The 18233-nt window shown below is 33.7% G+C and overlaps 1 protein-coding gene across 4 annotated transcripts in view; it reads left to right on the plus strand.

Annotated features, from left to right (window-relative positions):
• The window catches only part of LOC149418536 (neurotrimin-like), a 205770-nt gene extending 204741 nt beyond the window's left edge, over window positions 1-1029 (plus strand). For all 4 annotated transcript variants that reach the window (XM_089638555.1, XM_089638558.1, XM_089638556.1 and 1 more), the window contains one exon: window positions 39-1029. In XM_089638555.1, the coding sequence (XP_089494681.1) occupies window positions 39-139 (101 nt within the window). In that variant the 3' untranslated portion in view covers window positions 140-1029. The remainder of the gene's footprint in view (window positions 1-38) is intronic.
• The last annotated feature ends 17204 nt before the right edge of the window (window positions 1030-18233 follow it).

An 18233-nucleotide genomic window follows, 5' to 3' on the forward strand; every position in this document is an offset into this window, starting at 1 on the left:
AAATTCACCATATATTAAAAGTTTTTTATTTCTTTCAGGTGAGCAACCGGCAGCCATACAGCACGGGGTGAAGCTGAGAATGGACCATCCCATAATGATATTTTTATTCGGACTCGTATTAGCTTTGGTAGGTTGGTAAATCTTAGACAATGCGAAATACCGGTAAAATTCATATTAATGGTGATTCATGGAATTACAACGGAATTTTTTACCATCTCAAAACGTCACAAAAAAATTAGAATACGATTCGATTTAAAAAATGATTTACCAATCATCTACAAATTTATCATAGTTTGACAAGTTTTCAAAACTTTTTAAAAATGTGACGAATGATTTCTAAAGATGACAACAAAAATTGATATTTTTGGTTATTCTTAGAATTATATAACAATTATTTTTCTTTCCTCAAAATGTTACCTAATTTTGAATACATATGATGTAAAAATTGATTAACCCACCATCTTTACTTAAATTTATCATAATATGACGTTTCTTTTAAATAAAAAAAAATGATGCTCGTATTATAAGTATCGCAGCGAGAGTTGACACAAAGTACTCGCACATATGCATTGCTTGAATACAGCATAAAATGTCAAATTTGTTATTCGAATTCATTGAATTCGAACAACATATATACTTGCAGATCCTAAAAAAAATAAGTTAGTGTACGAAAGACATGCTGTTTCTCATTGACGCATAACAAAAATATCACTGCCGGAAGTGTCGGGTACATTGCACCAGTAGAAAGTTTGTGTCAACTCTAGTATAACCAGCACCATTTTTGTGGAAGTTGAAGATTTTTTTTTTTTACCTTAATAAAATTCCGTTTCGTTGAAGATAAAATGGTTCTTCCGAAACTGTTTAACGATGAAAATAAGTCTAGTGGTAAAAATGTATTAATTCTACAAACATCTGTAAATATTATTGTGTTTTGAAGTAAAGGGTATATACATATTTATATATTGTACGTTTTCTCAAATGATTAAAAACATTATAAAAACGATCAAATTAATCTAAGTATCTATTGTTACGAAGTAAAATGAATGTTATTAATATTATGTTTAAGTATTTTGAGATTCAATGTAAATAAATTATAACATATTTGATGTACAATAAACATTAAAATATTTTACTTGTGTTTTACTGTAGTATTAGGTTCAAAACGGATTTTTATCGCAAAAATCTCACGAACAAATCTTTTCCTGTCAAGCCACATATTTTTTAATTGGTAAAGCTCAAAATCTTACATTACATTGTTGACACTTTATGAAACAGTTTGTTGATTCAATGTATCTTGTAATTGTCAATTAAATATCATGTATTTCATAAATTATATAAAAAGAGAAAATTATCTCCTAACTTAGCTTTACTTAATATTTAAAATACATAATATCTCTTATAGGCTGAATCTTTAGCTCAAACATGATATTATGCTGAACTAAAATGTTCTGGTTTCTGTTAGGTTAGTTAAATGTGTGCTTTAAATTTATTTGCTACAGTAATTATTGAATTATTGAAGACAATATTACCGATTCCTAAACGAAATTATTTCAAATCAGAAAAGATAGGTATATTTTGCGATCGGTGACCGGATAAATCCGATAAATCATCAAAATGATTATTCATCACATCTTTAAAAGGTTATTTAAATGTAAAGTGATTTTTTATTTTTTTTAATTTTTTTTTTTTAATTTGTTTTTTATTTTTTTTTTAACACATTTTTATTTAACAAAATAGGTAGACCAACAAAGCTGTCACATGCCAGCTTGTCTGCAGGATCCACCGAATCAAAATATCTTAAGTCTATGTCTATAACATTGTATGATTATGTGTACATGAGTAAGTCTTATTTCTAAGTGGGTACATTTCACAGATTTTATTTTATTGCAGACATTCGCAAAATATATTTCTAGCGAGTAATTGTAAATACATAATATATCTAATGCACCTCACTAAAAAGAAAGAGTTCGGGAATTTACATTAAGGTGTTCAAAGGTACATGGATTGATCATTTATTAACCACAGCTACAAAAATGAAACAAAAACTTTATTAACTAGGTTAAGTGGGTAAGGTTAGGTTAGGTTACATTTTTTTCCATCGTTTTTAATGACTTTATATCACTTTTTAAAGGTGTGTTGAATAGTGTGTTGAGTTCGCATGGAACCTTTGCGATCATACATAAAGACAGCAGTCAATAAAAATGTGCTGTGAGAAAATGAAGACAATGTTAGTAGTTTTTATTCAAATTATGATACCGTTAAATATGACCGAAGGAGATAGGGTCCCATTAGCTCAGATGGTAGAGCTGTGCCCCGGCAAGCCAACGGTCCTGGGTTCAAGTCCCGGATATGTCCGTATCGTTTTTTAATTTTACTGTTTCAAATTTTTGTTTAGTAATCACAAATATTGTCTTCTATAATTAAATATTACAATTTGAGTTTTTACTCATTAAATTATTCCAAAACTAAATAATTATTGGATACAAATGATTTTGTGGCTTGTTAAAAGTGATATAAAAATGTATAACAAACATAAACCCGGGTCTTAGGCTATTAGACTTTCAAAACCAAGGTACACTCCCTCCTTTCCTGAAGACACTTCGTACAGCATCCCAAAGAAGGCGAAAGTCAGGATAGTGAGGAAAATGACTTTCACCAAAGCCTACTATCAATATAAATAAAATTAAAATAAACTTTGCATGGATACCTAAGAAAACTGTGCGAAAAAGTTAGTGTTTTTAAAGATTTATACGACTGTTGGTAGACGTAAACACAACGTACCAAGAACTGTAGTAATAATATACGTTGTTTTTAATATTAGTTCATTAGAATAAGCTATGAGCTTTTTCAGAATGTTTTTACCAGAGTACATTTTTTTTATTTTTTAATCCAACTATACTACGCTGAATCGATCACAAATAACAATGGACTAAATTTAAAAGCCACCAAAAGATATTATCAATTAAGATTATAACTCAAGTTACGTTGAAAATTAGGTCCTAATGGTCGAGTTGGGTGAGGCATTGTCCCGGTAAGACAGAGATCTTGGGTTCGATTCACAGTTAAGACCGTTACCTTTTTTATTTTTCTGTCTTTTTTCTGTTTCATGTTTCGTTAAGATTTAATGTTATTATCTTCTTCTTCAATGATATTTTATAACTCAGTTTTTGAAAATTAATGCAGACAATACAAAAAAAAGATTTTTTAAGCACCCTCTGAATATATTTTCTTTGCATTCCGTGCACCCCGTGCATGTTAGAATCGATTAAAAATGCCAGTTTGGATATATTCTGGTGCACAGAACTCAAAAAACCACAGGACTGTGAAACACATCACTGCTCTCGACGCACAGAAGCACAAAAATACAGGATATGAAAATTACCCCATTTGTCGCGAAATACATTAAACAAAGAGAAAAAAATGTTTATCGCATTCCCTGCTGACCTAAAAGGGGACAACCATTTCGAAAAAAAGCAGTCTGTTTGCAAACTGTCAGATTTTCTACAATCAAACTGTTTCGTAAAATTTTACCTAGCGAATATATTTTTACAATAACCTGTCACAGGAGGCCCTGAAAAAAATAATTTCACTCATGGCCTATGTTATCTTTGTGGATGCCGTGTGAAGGGGTTTTTTATGGAAAGAAAGGAGAGAAAGTTGTGGGAAGGTAAAATGTATGATGGTTGGGTAGGAATCTAGGGATCAGGGTGTGACGGACGTATGAATATACCCCTCCCACCCCACAGGAGATGGAGAGGTCAAAGAGTCACCCCAGATCAGCCTCTCCCAATCTGAACACACATCACCCGATGAACCCCGGGCACCCCTGCGAAATCACCAAACGCAGCGAACCATTTGGGGTGACCTATGGCAGAGTTGGTTATCCGATAAATGGTTCCCGGGGCGGTAGTACCCAAAACCGCCTCCCAATTTGAAGTAACAAAATCAATTATTAATATTAAATCCATTAGCTTTGTATGTAATTAGTAATTACGGCATATCAGTTCTAAAACCACACAAACTTGTTTACTTCACATAAGATCTTCTATCTAATTAATAATGTTCTCATAATATCCTACGTAACAAGATAAACAAAGGTTGTCTTAATAATAATTAAATCATCATCTCATATAGTTTTAATGATGTCGAAATTTAATAAAAGCATTTCAACTACCCTGAAAAATATTATCTATCATAATTGATGTTTAAAGCTGGTGGTAATAGGAAAAAAATATTAGTTAAAATATGAAACCATTTTGGATGAAATTTCGGGTAAGCGTTAAAAGTTGAAAACCCGTTATTTTTTCCATGGAACCAAAAATTTAACAATTCACACTGTAAAAAAACATTTATAACTTTTCCTTTGTAATTTTGAGCCGCTTTCACAAAACTCTGAAAATGAATCCGAAAACGAAACTAATTCTTTTGCGTAAATTCAAGTCTCGGTGAACACCCCAAAAGTTTTGTTAATGAAAAATTGTGTTCGTGCTTTTTATACCTCAGGCCTCAAGTTCATCGTAAAGAACTGGATCTTGGTCAGGGTAAAGATTCCATTACATCGAACAAATAAAATCCAGCAATGATAGTTTGATATGAAACATCTTTTGGCTCTCCAACGGGGGTAAAACCGACTCTTGCGTAGTAAATGTGGCAAATATTGGACGACGCTTTTGGATGGAACTACACTTCATTTGGCCAGTATCGTGTCTCAGTGGCTTATTCCGCCCGGCCGCCAAAACTCTGTGCATTACATTTGCTTATATTTTCACTAAAATTAGCAACGGATTTATTCTCAATTAAGTAAAATTTTCAATTTGCAATGTATTTCTTTGTGTAGGTATATTTTAAAAATAATTGTTATGTTATCAATTCACATATATAGTATAGAACGTATCCAAAACAAATTTATTAAATATAGTACCTCCAAATTCAACAATAACTTGTAATGTACATTTAAAGATGGGTAGTAGCTGACTCAATATTAACCGTTTGAGTGCCAAAAAAATTCATACAGTTGCTTGTAAAATGCCACCAAAAAAACATTATTTTTTATGAAACTATATATTTTTTTAAAACCCCATAAATTCTTTGAATTTTCAAGGATTTCGATGATTTTTTCGGTGTTTTATTAAAGAATATTGGTTTAGAATCACGCGGAGGAGGATCCCGAAGTCCAGGCGTTTCGAAAAAATGAGAATTTTACGTACAGACGTACGCGCGAATCAGAACACGACTGACGCAATCGACGGAAATCAACGATCGGCAATCTTCGTTAAAACACGAATCGACGAAAATCGACGATTGGCACCCAAATGGTTAATTAACTCAGAATTTTAAACAATAACATCGACTGTACCGAACTCCTGTCCCTTATTAATTTTAACGTATCTTTGAGACGTACACGACATACAGTGCTATTCCACACGTTTAATTATAAAACAAACGCAGCATCTAATTTGCCAATTAACCGAGCTCTTCAACTGTAAATAATATTTGTCTAAACTTTAACATTGACATTTTTTCGGATTCACTGCCCAAATTCAAACGTATCATCATGTCGATAATTTAAACTGTTCAATGCGCATACATACAGACACACACACACACAAACACTCACACATAAATTACACACACACACTTATATACTACACACGTCATATGGTAATTAAGGAATAAACATACCACTTAGCAGACATTACAAGGAAACATATAATAGGTACCCAACATGAAGAATCTTTTTATTTTATTTTGTTTTATTTAGTAAAAGATTATACATTTATATACATTATTTAAGAAATGTTTTAACTGTCCAACTAGGAGGATTCCCGTTTTAGGACAGTCAAATTAGGATGAGAATTAACATTTTGATAAGTTGTTTGATAAGTGTAGTATTAAAATAATAATTAAATAATAGGTATATGTACTTCTTATTCCTGTATATTGTTTCATCTCTGTAAATCATTTACTGTTTGTCTCTGTATATTAAAAAAAAAATAATAAGAAGACTTGTTTACTTACCTTTTCACTTCCTTTAGTGAAAAACAATATCGATATTTCACATCTACCAGGCGTCCCGTGATGGCAACATATTTGTTTTATTTATGGCCTGGTTGTGTGGAGTGTGCAGTACACAACCTGCCGTGTCAAGTGAGAATAAAAAAATGTCCTGTTTGGTTCAGGGTGGTCGGTTTATGTATGCGGGGACCCTACGCATCGAAGACGCCTGCAGGCGTTTCTTTTCTGCGCTACTTGGAATGACTATGACAAAAGCTGCAATTAAGTAATAATAATGCAAATTAACAGAAATAATTATAAAGGAATCACAATAGAATAACCTAGAAAGCAAATAAAAATATATACATCATTGTAAATTATTACTTTAACAAAATGGGCGCTTTTATAATTACTATGGCAACGGGATGGCCACGGAAAGACACTGCATGACTTGCATAATAGGAAAGCAAAATGTATGGGTTCGTATGAAATATGTTCGTATGACGCTTTAAATTTACTGTTACCGTTGACGGCCAATTAGCACATTCGGCCTTGTTCGCGATCTGTCTGCAATACCGACAGCTAATTTGGGAGGTGGGTGGGGGTACAGGGAATCATTGGGAACAGGCCTTCCATTGATATGCTTGGTGTAACTATAAGTGACCAGCTCAGGTACGGCGGCTCCATCGAAGCCAGAGTAAAGTTGGCCTCTCAGAAGCTAGGCGTACTGTACAGGGCCCGCAGATACAACTGCTATATAACTGGGCAACGGCCCATAGTACACAACTGCTGACCCTGTACAAATCGCAAGTGCGCCCTACTGTCGAATTTGGCAGCCATCTCTGGTCCGGAGCCCCTAAATACCTGAAAAAAATCCTCGACTCAAAAACGGGCTATCCGTTTGATAGATTCCCTAATCTTAACAAACGGACTGCAATCTTTAGAGCACAGGCGTCAGGTAGGTATGCTGTCCTTGTTCTATCGGTATTACAATGGAAGATGCTCTGAGGAACTAGCGTCATTGATCCCTTCGGCACCGGTGCGTAGTCGGGATACACGCCAAACGCGCGCCCAACATTTGTACACGGTTGACATCTGTCACATGAGAACGGGTCGCTTCTACGATTCGTTCTTAAGTTCAACAGCTCGGCTGTTGTATTTCCTCCCTCCTACAACATGGGACTCTTCAAGACCCATGTTCACTCCTTCCTCTCCACAAAAAGACCCTCCATACAGCATCCCCAAAGATGACATAGGCCCTGAGGGAAATTATTTTCTTCAGGGCCTCCTGTGTGGAGTTAACATTAAAAAAAAAAAAATTATTGGATAACCAATACCCCTGCCATAGGTTACTCATAGTGGTTCGCTATGTTTGGTAATTTAGCAGGGGTGTCTAGGTTTATCCGATGATGGTGTGTTCAGGATGGACCTGCCCTCCAGCTACGTGGCGTGCCGATCGGGAGAGGCTAGTTTGGGGAGACTCTTTAAATTTTCCAACTGGACTCGACCTATCGCCTTGTGATGCATTGGTAAGGATATGTTCATAAATCCGTCACTCCCGAACACACTGATCCGTAGATTCCTACCCAACTCTCCTACATTTTGCTTTGCCAGAACATCCTATTCTTCCGTTCCTTAAAACAGACCCTCCACACAGCATTCTGATGACATAGGTCCTCAGGGAAATTAATGTAAAAAAGCTTAATGAGCTACAAGCTACATAGCTTGTCTGTCGTGAGCAGAGACCATGCAACAAACATTACCCGCCTCCTCACAGTTCTGTTTTTGTTAATTCCATACCAATCCGTGGGAGGATTCCCTTAGGTAAATTAACGCCATGATATTAAATGAGTAAAATATTTAACTTAAATAAAAGAAAATGTTTTTTTTTTTAATTTTAAACTTAAAAGGTTTTTTCAAGATATCCCACTTATACTTTGTGTTGACGGTATTACTAAATACAGAAGAATAAATTAGAAAAAAATCACGAAATGCCGCTGTTGGTTTGTGTTATATTATATATTTAATTCTGCGTGCGATCACGTTTCCATAGAAAATAAGCCAGTTTATCTAAGAATACATTTAAAATATGTTCATTACATTACACAATCGCTATATATTTGATAGTATAGAATACCGTACAAGAATCACAACTGCTCCCAATCGGGGTATGTTTTGAGGCTAAAGGTAGTGGTGAGAGGAAGAAGATAGGTATAAAAATATGGGGGAATACTTGGCTATTCAGATCTGGTCACCAAACACGGCTTATGCCATTTCATGCAACTCAAATCCACTCTGGCGATATTTGTCATATAATGCCAAGTTTGCTTGCCATAATGTGCCAAATTTATAGAATCTAAAAATATGGGACAAACCGTGAAATCTAGGTGAATTCATTGACTTTAAAAAGCAGTAAGCAGTTTCATATGTTTCAATATTTATTTTATATTTTGAGATGAATTAAATAATATGGTAACTTTACAAATATGACACCAATCACACGAGATGATCGGCCTGCAATGCAGCAAATAATCATCTTGTCTCTGAGACAAAAGCCCGTGGTAAAATCGGAAGATGCTTTTCGATTTCTCCTCGTCCAAGAAAGGAAACTCCAGTTTGTTAAATTTAATTATGACGAAATCGAGCGGATTCATCGGTCACCAGCCAAAAGAATGACAACTGATCTGAGCTCTTGAACAAGGTATGCATCCTGCTTCGATTGGAACTCCTCAGATTTTGTGATCCGATCGCAGGTGTGGCGACCGAAGAGTCCTAAAAATCAAGGGTTGACAAATCAATACTGGAGGTTCTATTTTTTTGCCAATTTAACATCAACAGTTTTTGTTTATAGAAAAGAGTGTTTGACTTCATTTCGTTACAGAAATTGAAACCGTTGTCTTTGAGATTTGAGTCTCGATCACACGGGGCGATTTTGTCGCTGCTACTTGAATTAATGGTAGCAAAAAATCTCTTTATGTGACAAGGTACTCGCTGAAAGTGATAATAGCAGATAATAAGAACAATTTAGTTAAGCTAGTCGCTATTCCCGTTTTCGAGTTCTTATCAGTACATTTGCGTCCCGATAAATCGACGTTTATTTAAAAATATTTTTCACGGTTTAATTCAAAAAAAAATAATATTAGTAGGTACTATATGCCTCACTAGGTGTACCCTGTTCTGAAGTATATTCCAGTAGCTCTGGCAGTAGTAATGTTATCCACTAGAATCTACAAGAAGTGTACATCACATAATAGCAGCGACAAAATCGTCCCGTGTGACTGAGCCCTTGTCTTGCTTTAGTCGTATTCTGTCGTTCCTCGGCGCCATCGCCAGGGGAAGCGAATTCGCCCAAGCGAGATAGTTTATGGTCTCGAGTCACTTAACACGTCAGACGTTGAAGTTATTTTTTTCCGTTTCCGAGGACGAGTTAGACCGTTATTTGTTTTCGGGAAGATTGTGAAATAGGCCTGGAATGAAATGAGAATGTTTTGTTTCGAGATAATGTCGTGAATGATACATTTAAGACATCATTCCGTTGATTTAGGAAAGTGGTAAACTTTAATTAAGTTATGTACATTTGATTTTATCTTTTTAGAAAAACCAACAAGTTATAATATTTTATAATGCATGGCAAAGTAAATAAAATAATTGAATCAGTAATAATTTTTTCAATAAGAATTTTTCAATGATGTTTCAATTGTTAGTGAATATAAAAGAGAAAAAATCACAATAGCTTTGGGATAGGATGGTGGGAGAGAAGGAAAGGGATCTAGTCGTAAACAGTGGCGGCTCGTGATTTTTGAGTGTGATAGAGTGCTTAGCTTGAAAAATTCGACGTTATGGATGTTGTTTAGTCCAAAATGAGTTTTAATTTATTTTAGAAAATTAAATTTTCAGGAGAATAAAAGATTTTCAGGAAATTTCACTTTGAATTGATTTCCTGAAAATCTTCGTACAAAAAACCGATAAAAAAAACGTTTTCAGCTACAACAACATTAACAGTGTCATTTTAACACTCTAATACACCTAAAATTCACAAGCCGCCACACTGGTCGTAGAGTAATACATATTGAATGAATGTTATTTGTTGATTTTTGGTTTGAGGTTGTGAGGTGTTGAGTAGTGTGGGCCGATTTTTTATCTTCAGAATTTCATGTGGTGCTGGTAAAAAAAAATTGTCTTTAATTTAAACCATCAAAACAAAATAGTTTAGAAAAAATATCTTTTCTGAGAAGTCTGGTCGAAGAAAGAGAAAAGACGCTAAATCTTCGATGTTTTCAGTGTCTTTATAAAATACTCTGGTTCAGTAAATGACGTTTTTTTATGAGATCTTGTTTAATAAAATCAATAGCTTGGGTAGATACCACTAACATTTTTTATTTTTGTATTCATATGCCATAGTTACTTAAGTTAACAATACTCGCCCAAACGATCATTTTATAATATGCAAATTATGTAAACAAGAAAACGTGAGTGACTCTATAGTTAAGATATTGAAAATAATTAATCTCAGGATCATGCAATAGGTCCGAAGGATTATCAGTGTGATGGAATTTATATTGCGAAACAAAAAAATCGTATAAGTGACATTATCATAAATGAATAACTGACCTAGGTTAGAGAATAGGGCGCCAGTGAGAAACAAAATGCTCTCACAAAATTTATAAGTAAACTAGGGACAATGTCCAGTATTGAAATTTTAACTAACACAATTTCCACGCCGCCATGAGTTCACCTGCCAGAAGTCTCTAAATATGACCGTTTCAGCTGGCCGCCCGTTGAGAACTCCCCCTAAAATGCTTCAACAAAAAAAATATCTACAAAATTCCAACAGGATCACCACGTTGAAGCGCCAATTATAATGGAAAACTATTATGTTATTAATCTAAAAAATAAAAAAAATAACGGTGAAATATAGGTAAACTCATTGAGTATATAGCACTTTCAGTTTATATGTCTCCGTATTTAAATTCACAGGTATGTTTTTTTTTAAATAAGTGCGAGAAATTTCCAATTCGAACGTCCTTCATTCAACTAATATTCCAGTTATTGACGCAAGCACTCGAGTGGATAAGGAATCCAGGAGTTCAGGAGTGGTGTCACAAGTACGGTGGCTTTCTCCATCGAGTCGTATCCTACAACTTTGTATTGAAAGCGTAAACACATCAGAAAATTTGGTCACATTAACAACATTTGTCATGAGCAAGGCATATTTTTAATATGATAAACTATTATTGCTATGTTCCAGACGAAATAAAAATAACATTAATCATGTGATTAACCAAAATACTTTTATTTATTTATATATTTTAGTAAAAGTTGACGGCAAATCTGTAATAATACAACAATACTTACTACTTTCATCCAGAAAATGTACTCTTTATTTCGATCATAACCGATGAATCGCCTACCACCAAAGAACTTGGGATAAGGCTATATTGGAAGGAAGCCAGAAAATTAGCTCGTTGTCCCACGGGCCGGTAAGCAACAGAGTGCTGTAAGACCCCGCACAGAAAATTAAGTTCGTTTTAGTAAGGTAACGGTCTGTAGTGAGGAGGAATTTTTTGTGAGGAATTTTTCTGCGCAGGGTCTTACAGCATATATTTTATATCTATTGCTTACGGACCAGTGGGACGACGGGCTTAGTTATCCAGGAGAGAACATTTAAAGTGACGTCTTAAAATTTCGATGCACAAACCTACATTGATATGATTTCTGGAAAAGAAACGCCAATCATATATCCTCCCATTTTGAAAGATGTAACGAAAGAAGAATTAGAGGAATTCCTAATATCAAAAGTCAGTTCCATATTCATCAAATTTGACAGGTTGCCCTGTTATACACAATCGGTTGAACGTTGTGTTAAGGTTATGACTGAAGCATTTTAGAACGTGAATGGCAAGAAAATCAGGGAAGGTTTTATTACTTCGACCATAAACTCTTGGAAAATTGAAACAATACGTTATTTCACTTCGGAATATTTGATCACATTTATATATTCATTAATTCATTAATTATGTCTGCAATTCTAAATGTTGAAACTGTTTTTGATAGCAAATAAATTGTTATTTGTGATTATAACTCTTTCCTCACTACTTGGGAATGATTCACAAAAATCGTTTTTTGAACTAATTTTCAATCGTTTGAGGGAACTTTAGGATGATAACAATAATTATTATTATTTGTTATTAACATTAAAGACATTACAACTTTTTATCACTAGCACGTATTGAAATAAGACTTGTTTCGGCATTTTGTAGCGGCCCGCACTAGTGTCGCGTTAAATAAACCGAAGAATTCAATATTCAAAATGTTAAAAATGTATGAACCGCGAGGAATGAATGTATTTTGTTTTGAATAGGAGTTACACTAAGGAATATTTAACTTGTGTTTATGTATGGTTTGTATTATTGGCACTCTTAATTGAATTCGTTCAAGTAACTCAAAGCAATCAATCACCAAAGTGTGAATTTTTTGTAAAAATAGTACGTCAGCGGAATTTCTACGATTTTACGGTGATGAAATCCTGAACAACGCGGCTGACTCATCACGACTGGGGAAGACAGTCCCGAAAATCTATGTACATTATAGATTTAAAATTTCCCTGGTGTGGCTTTTTGGGTTGTTTCTAAAAAAATCTACAGTTTTATTTCGAGATTGGTGAAATTTTGCACACTTGACCTTCAAAACAGGAGGAAGGTCACTGTCAACATGAAATTTAAAAAAAACTTAACATCAATCACAGCGCTTTTGTTTTACGTATTGATGAAATGACTGACACTTGACTGGTCAGGGGCTGGGTTGGCATCGCGTCTGGGTCCCATCCAGGCGTCGTTGACCTTGGTTGACTAAGTTCTCCATCACGACACAAGCAACATTTTCCTCTTACTGGGGTGGCAGTAGGAGATTTACAAATTATCTTCAAATTTTTCATAGCCCAAGAATTTATTTATTTATTTATTAAACGCCATAAAAGGCTTTTACAGTAATGTGAAACATTGGATTATAAGTACACAGTTCAGGGCTGTCAGAGACTTGACAATTAGAAATAGCATTTTTCATTAAAATAATACATCCACAAGCAGTTTTTATTGATGCTATACATATACATTTCACATATATGTATATATGTGGAATGTATATGTATAGAACACCATATATATGTTACACATAAAGAAGAACACAACAGTCAGTATGATGCAGTACAAACAGACATTTAACATTTCACAAACATATCAGTTACATTCACAACCAAGTATTTTTGCCTTGATGCAAGACGGTGAGGTTTTGAAAATATCAAAAAGGTCTGTATACGTATTGGCAGTGCGGTGAAAACGCGCCAACGATGTTTGTCATATTTCTTAAATTTAATTATTGCACAAAATAACCCTTAAAATACTGTCCAAATCTGATTTCGAAAAACTATGTGTAAAGCCCGGGTAACGCGGGGGACTTTAATCTTGCTATAAAAAAAGTTAGGGTGACTTAAGTAGAGGTTGGAAGATTTGAGAAAAATAACGGTTAGTAGTTTGTTTGTTGATAATATTAGGTAGGTCTGTATTGCACTGAAAACTAGACAGAATCAAATCACAAAATAATCTAGATATAATTTACGAGGTAGAAAATATGTTTTCTCATCCATAGCTCAGTAAGCTATTTGTTCTTGAAAAAAACAGGCTGCAAATCGCATTATCAGAGGAGCCAAGAAGAAGAAATCATTATTTACGTTTATATAATTTTGAAAAAAGTATAGGTTCGACATGGCTAATCACGTGATACGCAATCCGTCTCGTTCTAGAGCACCGTATAAACGAGTACGTACCCCGTGATCCATTACAACGTGTGGCAGTGTGATCAGTGGTGACGTGTAATAGAAAAATATTTTTGTCCGTAATTGTAAAAATATCATTGGATGGCAAAATGTCATCTATATTTTTTACTCGGGAATCAGTAGATCAGTGGAGTGAATCAGGTACAAGGCTTTGGGGTAAGTGAGCCCGGATGCACCCTGTATAAGTTTGCGTGTATTTGTAGCGTGAAGTGTGAAAGGCAGTCATTTTAGTGAGGAGATATGCGTGTGCATCGGTTATGTCTTTGACACGTTTTTCAAGAGAACAGGGAATCAGAAAATGTCGATTTTTAAATCGATAAAAATACTTTTTGAAGGTTTATTATATGTATTCAATAATTTAATCCAATTTATATAATAATAAAACACAGTTATTTTGTAAACAAGTTCTAATGTTGTATTGTTATTGCGCGTGAGAGTTGTTTCGCCTTGACAACTATTTTGAGTTTTATGATTTAATTATGCCTCAGAAGGCGAAACAGCTGTCACGCGTTATAATAATTATACAGCAGAACTTGTTTAAAGTGAGCTGTTTATTTTTTATTAAAAATAATACTATTGAATACATGTAAAAGAAAAAACTAAAACTACAAATATACACTTCTTCAAATTTTGCAATTTCACTTTGTGGCACCATTTTATTAATAAAATAATTAAAACACTTTGTTTTTACCACGATAATCTTTATTTTTTATATAAAGTCAACATGTTTCGAGAACGATGTTCTCTTCATCAGGACAATCAATGTACTAAAAACTAAATTGTCAAGTATATAGAGACAGGTGTGGGTAGAAAAGGAAGTAGTTAGGGGGGTGGTTGGGGGGAGGGGTGAGAGGTGGAAAGGGGAGGTGCTTAGAAGATCAAAGACAAAAAATTACAATGGAAATATGTTTAAGACAGGGTTATTCACAAAATTAGTTTGATTATTAATAATATTTAAATTTCTATTGACATTTTTAAATATATAGAAATTAGGACAATTTAGTTTTTAGTACATTGATTGTCCTGATGAAGAGAACATCGTTCTCGAAAAATGTTGACTTTATATAAAAAATAAAGATTATCGTGGTAAAAACAAAGTGTTTGAATTATTTTACTAAAAATATACAAATTATAATTGATTGAAAAAAACAAAAAAAATATATTGAAGGTATGAAGAGCAGGGTTAATAGTAAATTTTCAAATTAACTGATTCATTTGTGTTTGTTTTAAATTAAAAAATAAATTTTTAAACACAAAAAATACCTAACCTAAATGTGCGACTTTAACTAAGATGTATTATTTGCTCGAAAATACCAGTTGATATGTTCGTATATACATTGACGTAACACTCGCATGCATGTCCTTCCATTATTTCAATGCTTCAAAACCCACAGCCCATTTCAAACTTTTTTCTACGCTCTTTTATCTTGACAGACAATGCCGAACGTTTTTTTTCTTTCCCCTGTAGTCATATATTTTCATCCTTGCGGAATCTAAACTACCTCAACACAGGCCAAGACACTGAATTCAATTTAAAGTTAAGTTACAGAAATAAACCGAAGAAAAATAACCGAAGAAACAAAAACAAGGAAATGTTGAAGGATTTAAAAATTTTATCATTTAAATGAATTATTTACTTCAATACTTTATTTTTAAACTACTTAATAATAATTTATAACCTGCAGCACAAATACACATATGAGAGGAGGAAAAGAAACAAGTTGAAGTCGTTGATGTATGGAGCAGTGAAGATATCTGGCAAATTACCAGAAGAAATAAAACATAAACAAATAAACTTTTATTATGAAAACATAAGAAGGATATATTTATAAAAATTAAAATTAATAATACTTAAATAAGAATTGTATTAGGAAATAGATAAATATGTGCATATTCAAAGTAACATAAATAAATAAGTTTTTAAATATGTTATAAGCGGGTTTAAAAATACCACGATATTTATATAAATATTGTAAGAGACGTTTTCACGTCTCTCACGTAGTCTAACATTGCACACAGTCCTGGGATAACCGCTGTTTAAAATGGGCCTGATCACGGGGTGCGAGTTCGCTGCTGCCTCGAGTATTCAAGAGAAATTGGGGTCCAAGGGAGTGACAGTCAAGTCCAGGGTAGAAGCGTTGAGCGTCGAGTCTGAAGGCCGAGACTGAGTTTACTAAGAATACTGAGTGATTTGAAAAAGACCCCCACTCCTTGTTACACTTTGTCGTGGTGTGTGAATGTTACGCGAGTAGTAATCATTATTATTTTCCAGGGGGAAATAGATATTAAAATGCATATAAAAAATTTGAAATATCTTTTCAACTAAGATATTAAAATAGTATATTGTGAAACTCTCATTTGGAAGCGTGGTAAAGGGCTCTGTAACATCAAATTATATAAAACCACTAAATAAATAAAAACAAATTATAAATATACCATAAAGATCATTTTAAAGGTCCTCATGGATTGATAGTCTACGTATAAGAATCTGTCATAAATAAAAAAAAAATAAAAAAGGCAAGCACCTCACATAATCATAAAACATAAAACCAAAACAAAGCAAATAGATAATACCTACGTGTAATAGGAACTACCTTTGGCAAAGATGTTCCGATGTTTTTGCGGTAAAATGGTGTATTTGGTAAAGTCGGTTATACAACAAACTACCACCTAGTATCAAACAAATTAAATCAATTAATAAAATCATTAATTCAAGCAAATCTTGGCTTAAAGATTTATAAAAATAGCCAAAGAACTGACCAGAATTTAAAAAATATCGTCACAGAAGTTGCTGAAACTACCTTACCAAAACCTTGAAGTAAAACCATAAATGGCTTATGTTTTTATTATAATAAAACAACTACGTTGCGCATAAAAAATAAATTCCGTAAATTCAATATTTTAGACCAGTAGGAAAGTAATAAAAAATCCCATAATCCCAAAGCTAGTATGATAAATGAACAGAAAATATTATTCACTCGCAATTCCTAGGTATTTTTAAACTGAGTTCATTTATCATAGAAGAAAAAAATAAAAGTTTGCAAATAATTATGCAAAAAAATGAAACAACCAAATCATCGAAATTATTTGGAAACACGTTACTTTCACGACCTCCAGTCAAATTTAAACAAAACAATAATTGGGGAAACTTTAAAGGGTTAATATGATTAACCATTAATAATTTCAGATTTTTATATCCTTATTTTACCCATAGCATACGTTATAAAAATTAGATCACTGTGTTGTTCATTGCAAGTACCGGTATAGTGGTATTATAAATACATCATCTGGAAGTGCCCATCCCTCTAGAAGTCGAAACAGCTATCATGCGTAATAATGCTAAAAAGTTCTACTTGATGAACGTGGTATTACAGTAGAGGCTAACATGTGAAAAACACGTCAATAACACGAAAAAACAAACGCAGAAACTTAATAGTAAACGATAGTTGATCGGCAAAAAAAAAATCATAGTAATAATTTAACATCGTTATTACCGTTATATTATGTAACATAAAATTATTATTATTTGGTGGTGCGCAAATCCTTCGTTCGCAACTGTGCGGGGTTGGATGCGGTGGTGCGATAAAGGCTAAGACAAAAAAAAACGAATTGAATTTTGCCCTAGTGTTTGCAAGAGGAAAATGAGTGGGAAAGGCCAAAGACTTACCCTGGTCTCGTTCTCCTTAGCCGCTGGTTTCCTTTCACTTCTCAGCTTGCAATTCCCTTTTAACATTCGCTCACTTAACACAAAACAAAAACAGTGACATTCACTGCGGCGGGTAAAAAAACGTTTCACTGGACGATTGTGATGCTCCAAAAAAACAGTCACAGCGGAGTTCAACAACATATGCGGGTATTCAAGATGACACAAATGTTCGCGGTAAGATGCAACGATAACAATGCTCCTTGTCTTTGGCTCGGATCAAGGAAAGGGGACAAGGGGCAAAGGGGGGGTGAAGGGTACACATTTTAAGGCTATTCAATTTTAGAACCTCACGCGCAACTATTATTATTACATTTATTTACTTCGAACCCGGGTTATAAGCCATTCTTCCGTAACTACTAAACGTAAGTAAGAGGATTTTATATAAAAATCGAATACCATAATACTGGTATGTTCCTAATCTAGTAGTCAATAGACATAAAAAAAAATTTGTATTAATAAATTAAAAACAAACAAAAAAAGCTTGATGCAGTGTCCAGGCCTGATTTGAGGAGATTTTGGTAGAGTTTGGTGTTCTCTCTGTACATAATACCCGCGGCGGGGAAGCGAATAGCTGGTGACAACAACAACTGACTATTGTTTAGCTCGTGTTCAGTTCTTAAACAAGTATTTTTTCCTAGTACCCCACATATAAATACTTCTATGCTTATCCAACATACAGATTTTAACACAGCAATGCAATCT

This window comes from Hesperophylax consimilis, chromosome 13, assembly GCF_061612785.1.
Source record: "Hesperophylax consimilis isolate HC1 chromosome 13, BYU_Hcon_1.0, whole genome shotgun sequence".
NCBI lineage: Eukaryota > Metazoa > Arthropoda > Insecta > Trichoptera > Limnephilidae > Hesperophylax > Hesperophylax consimilis.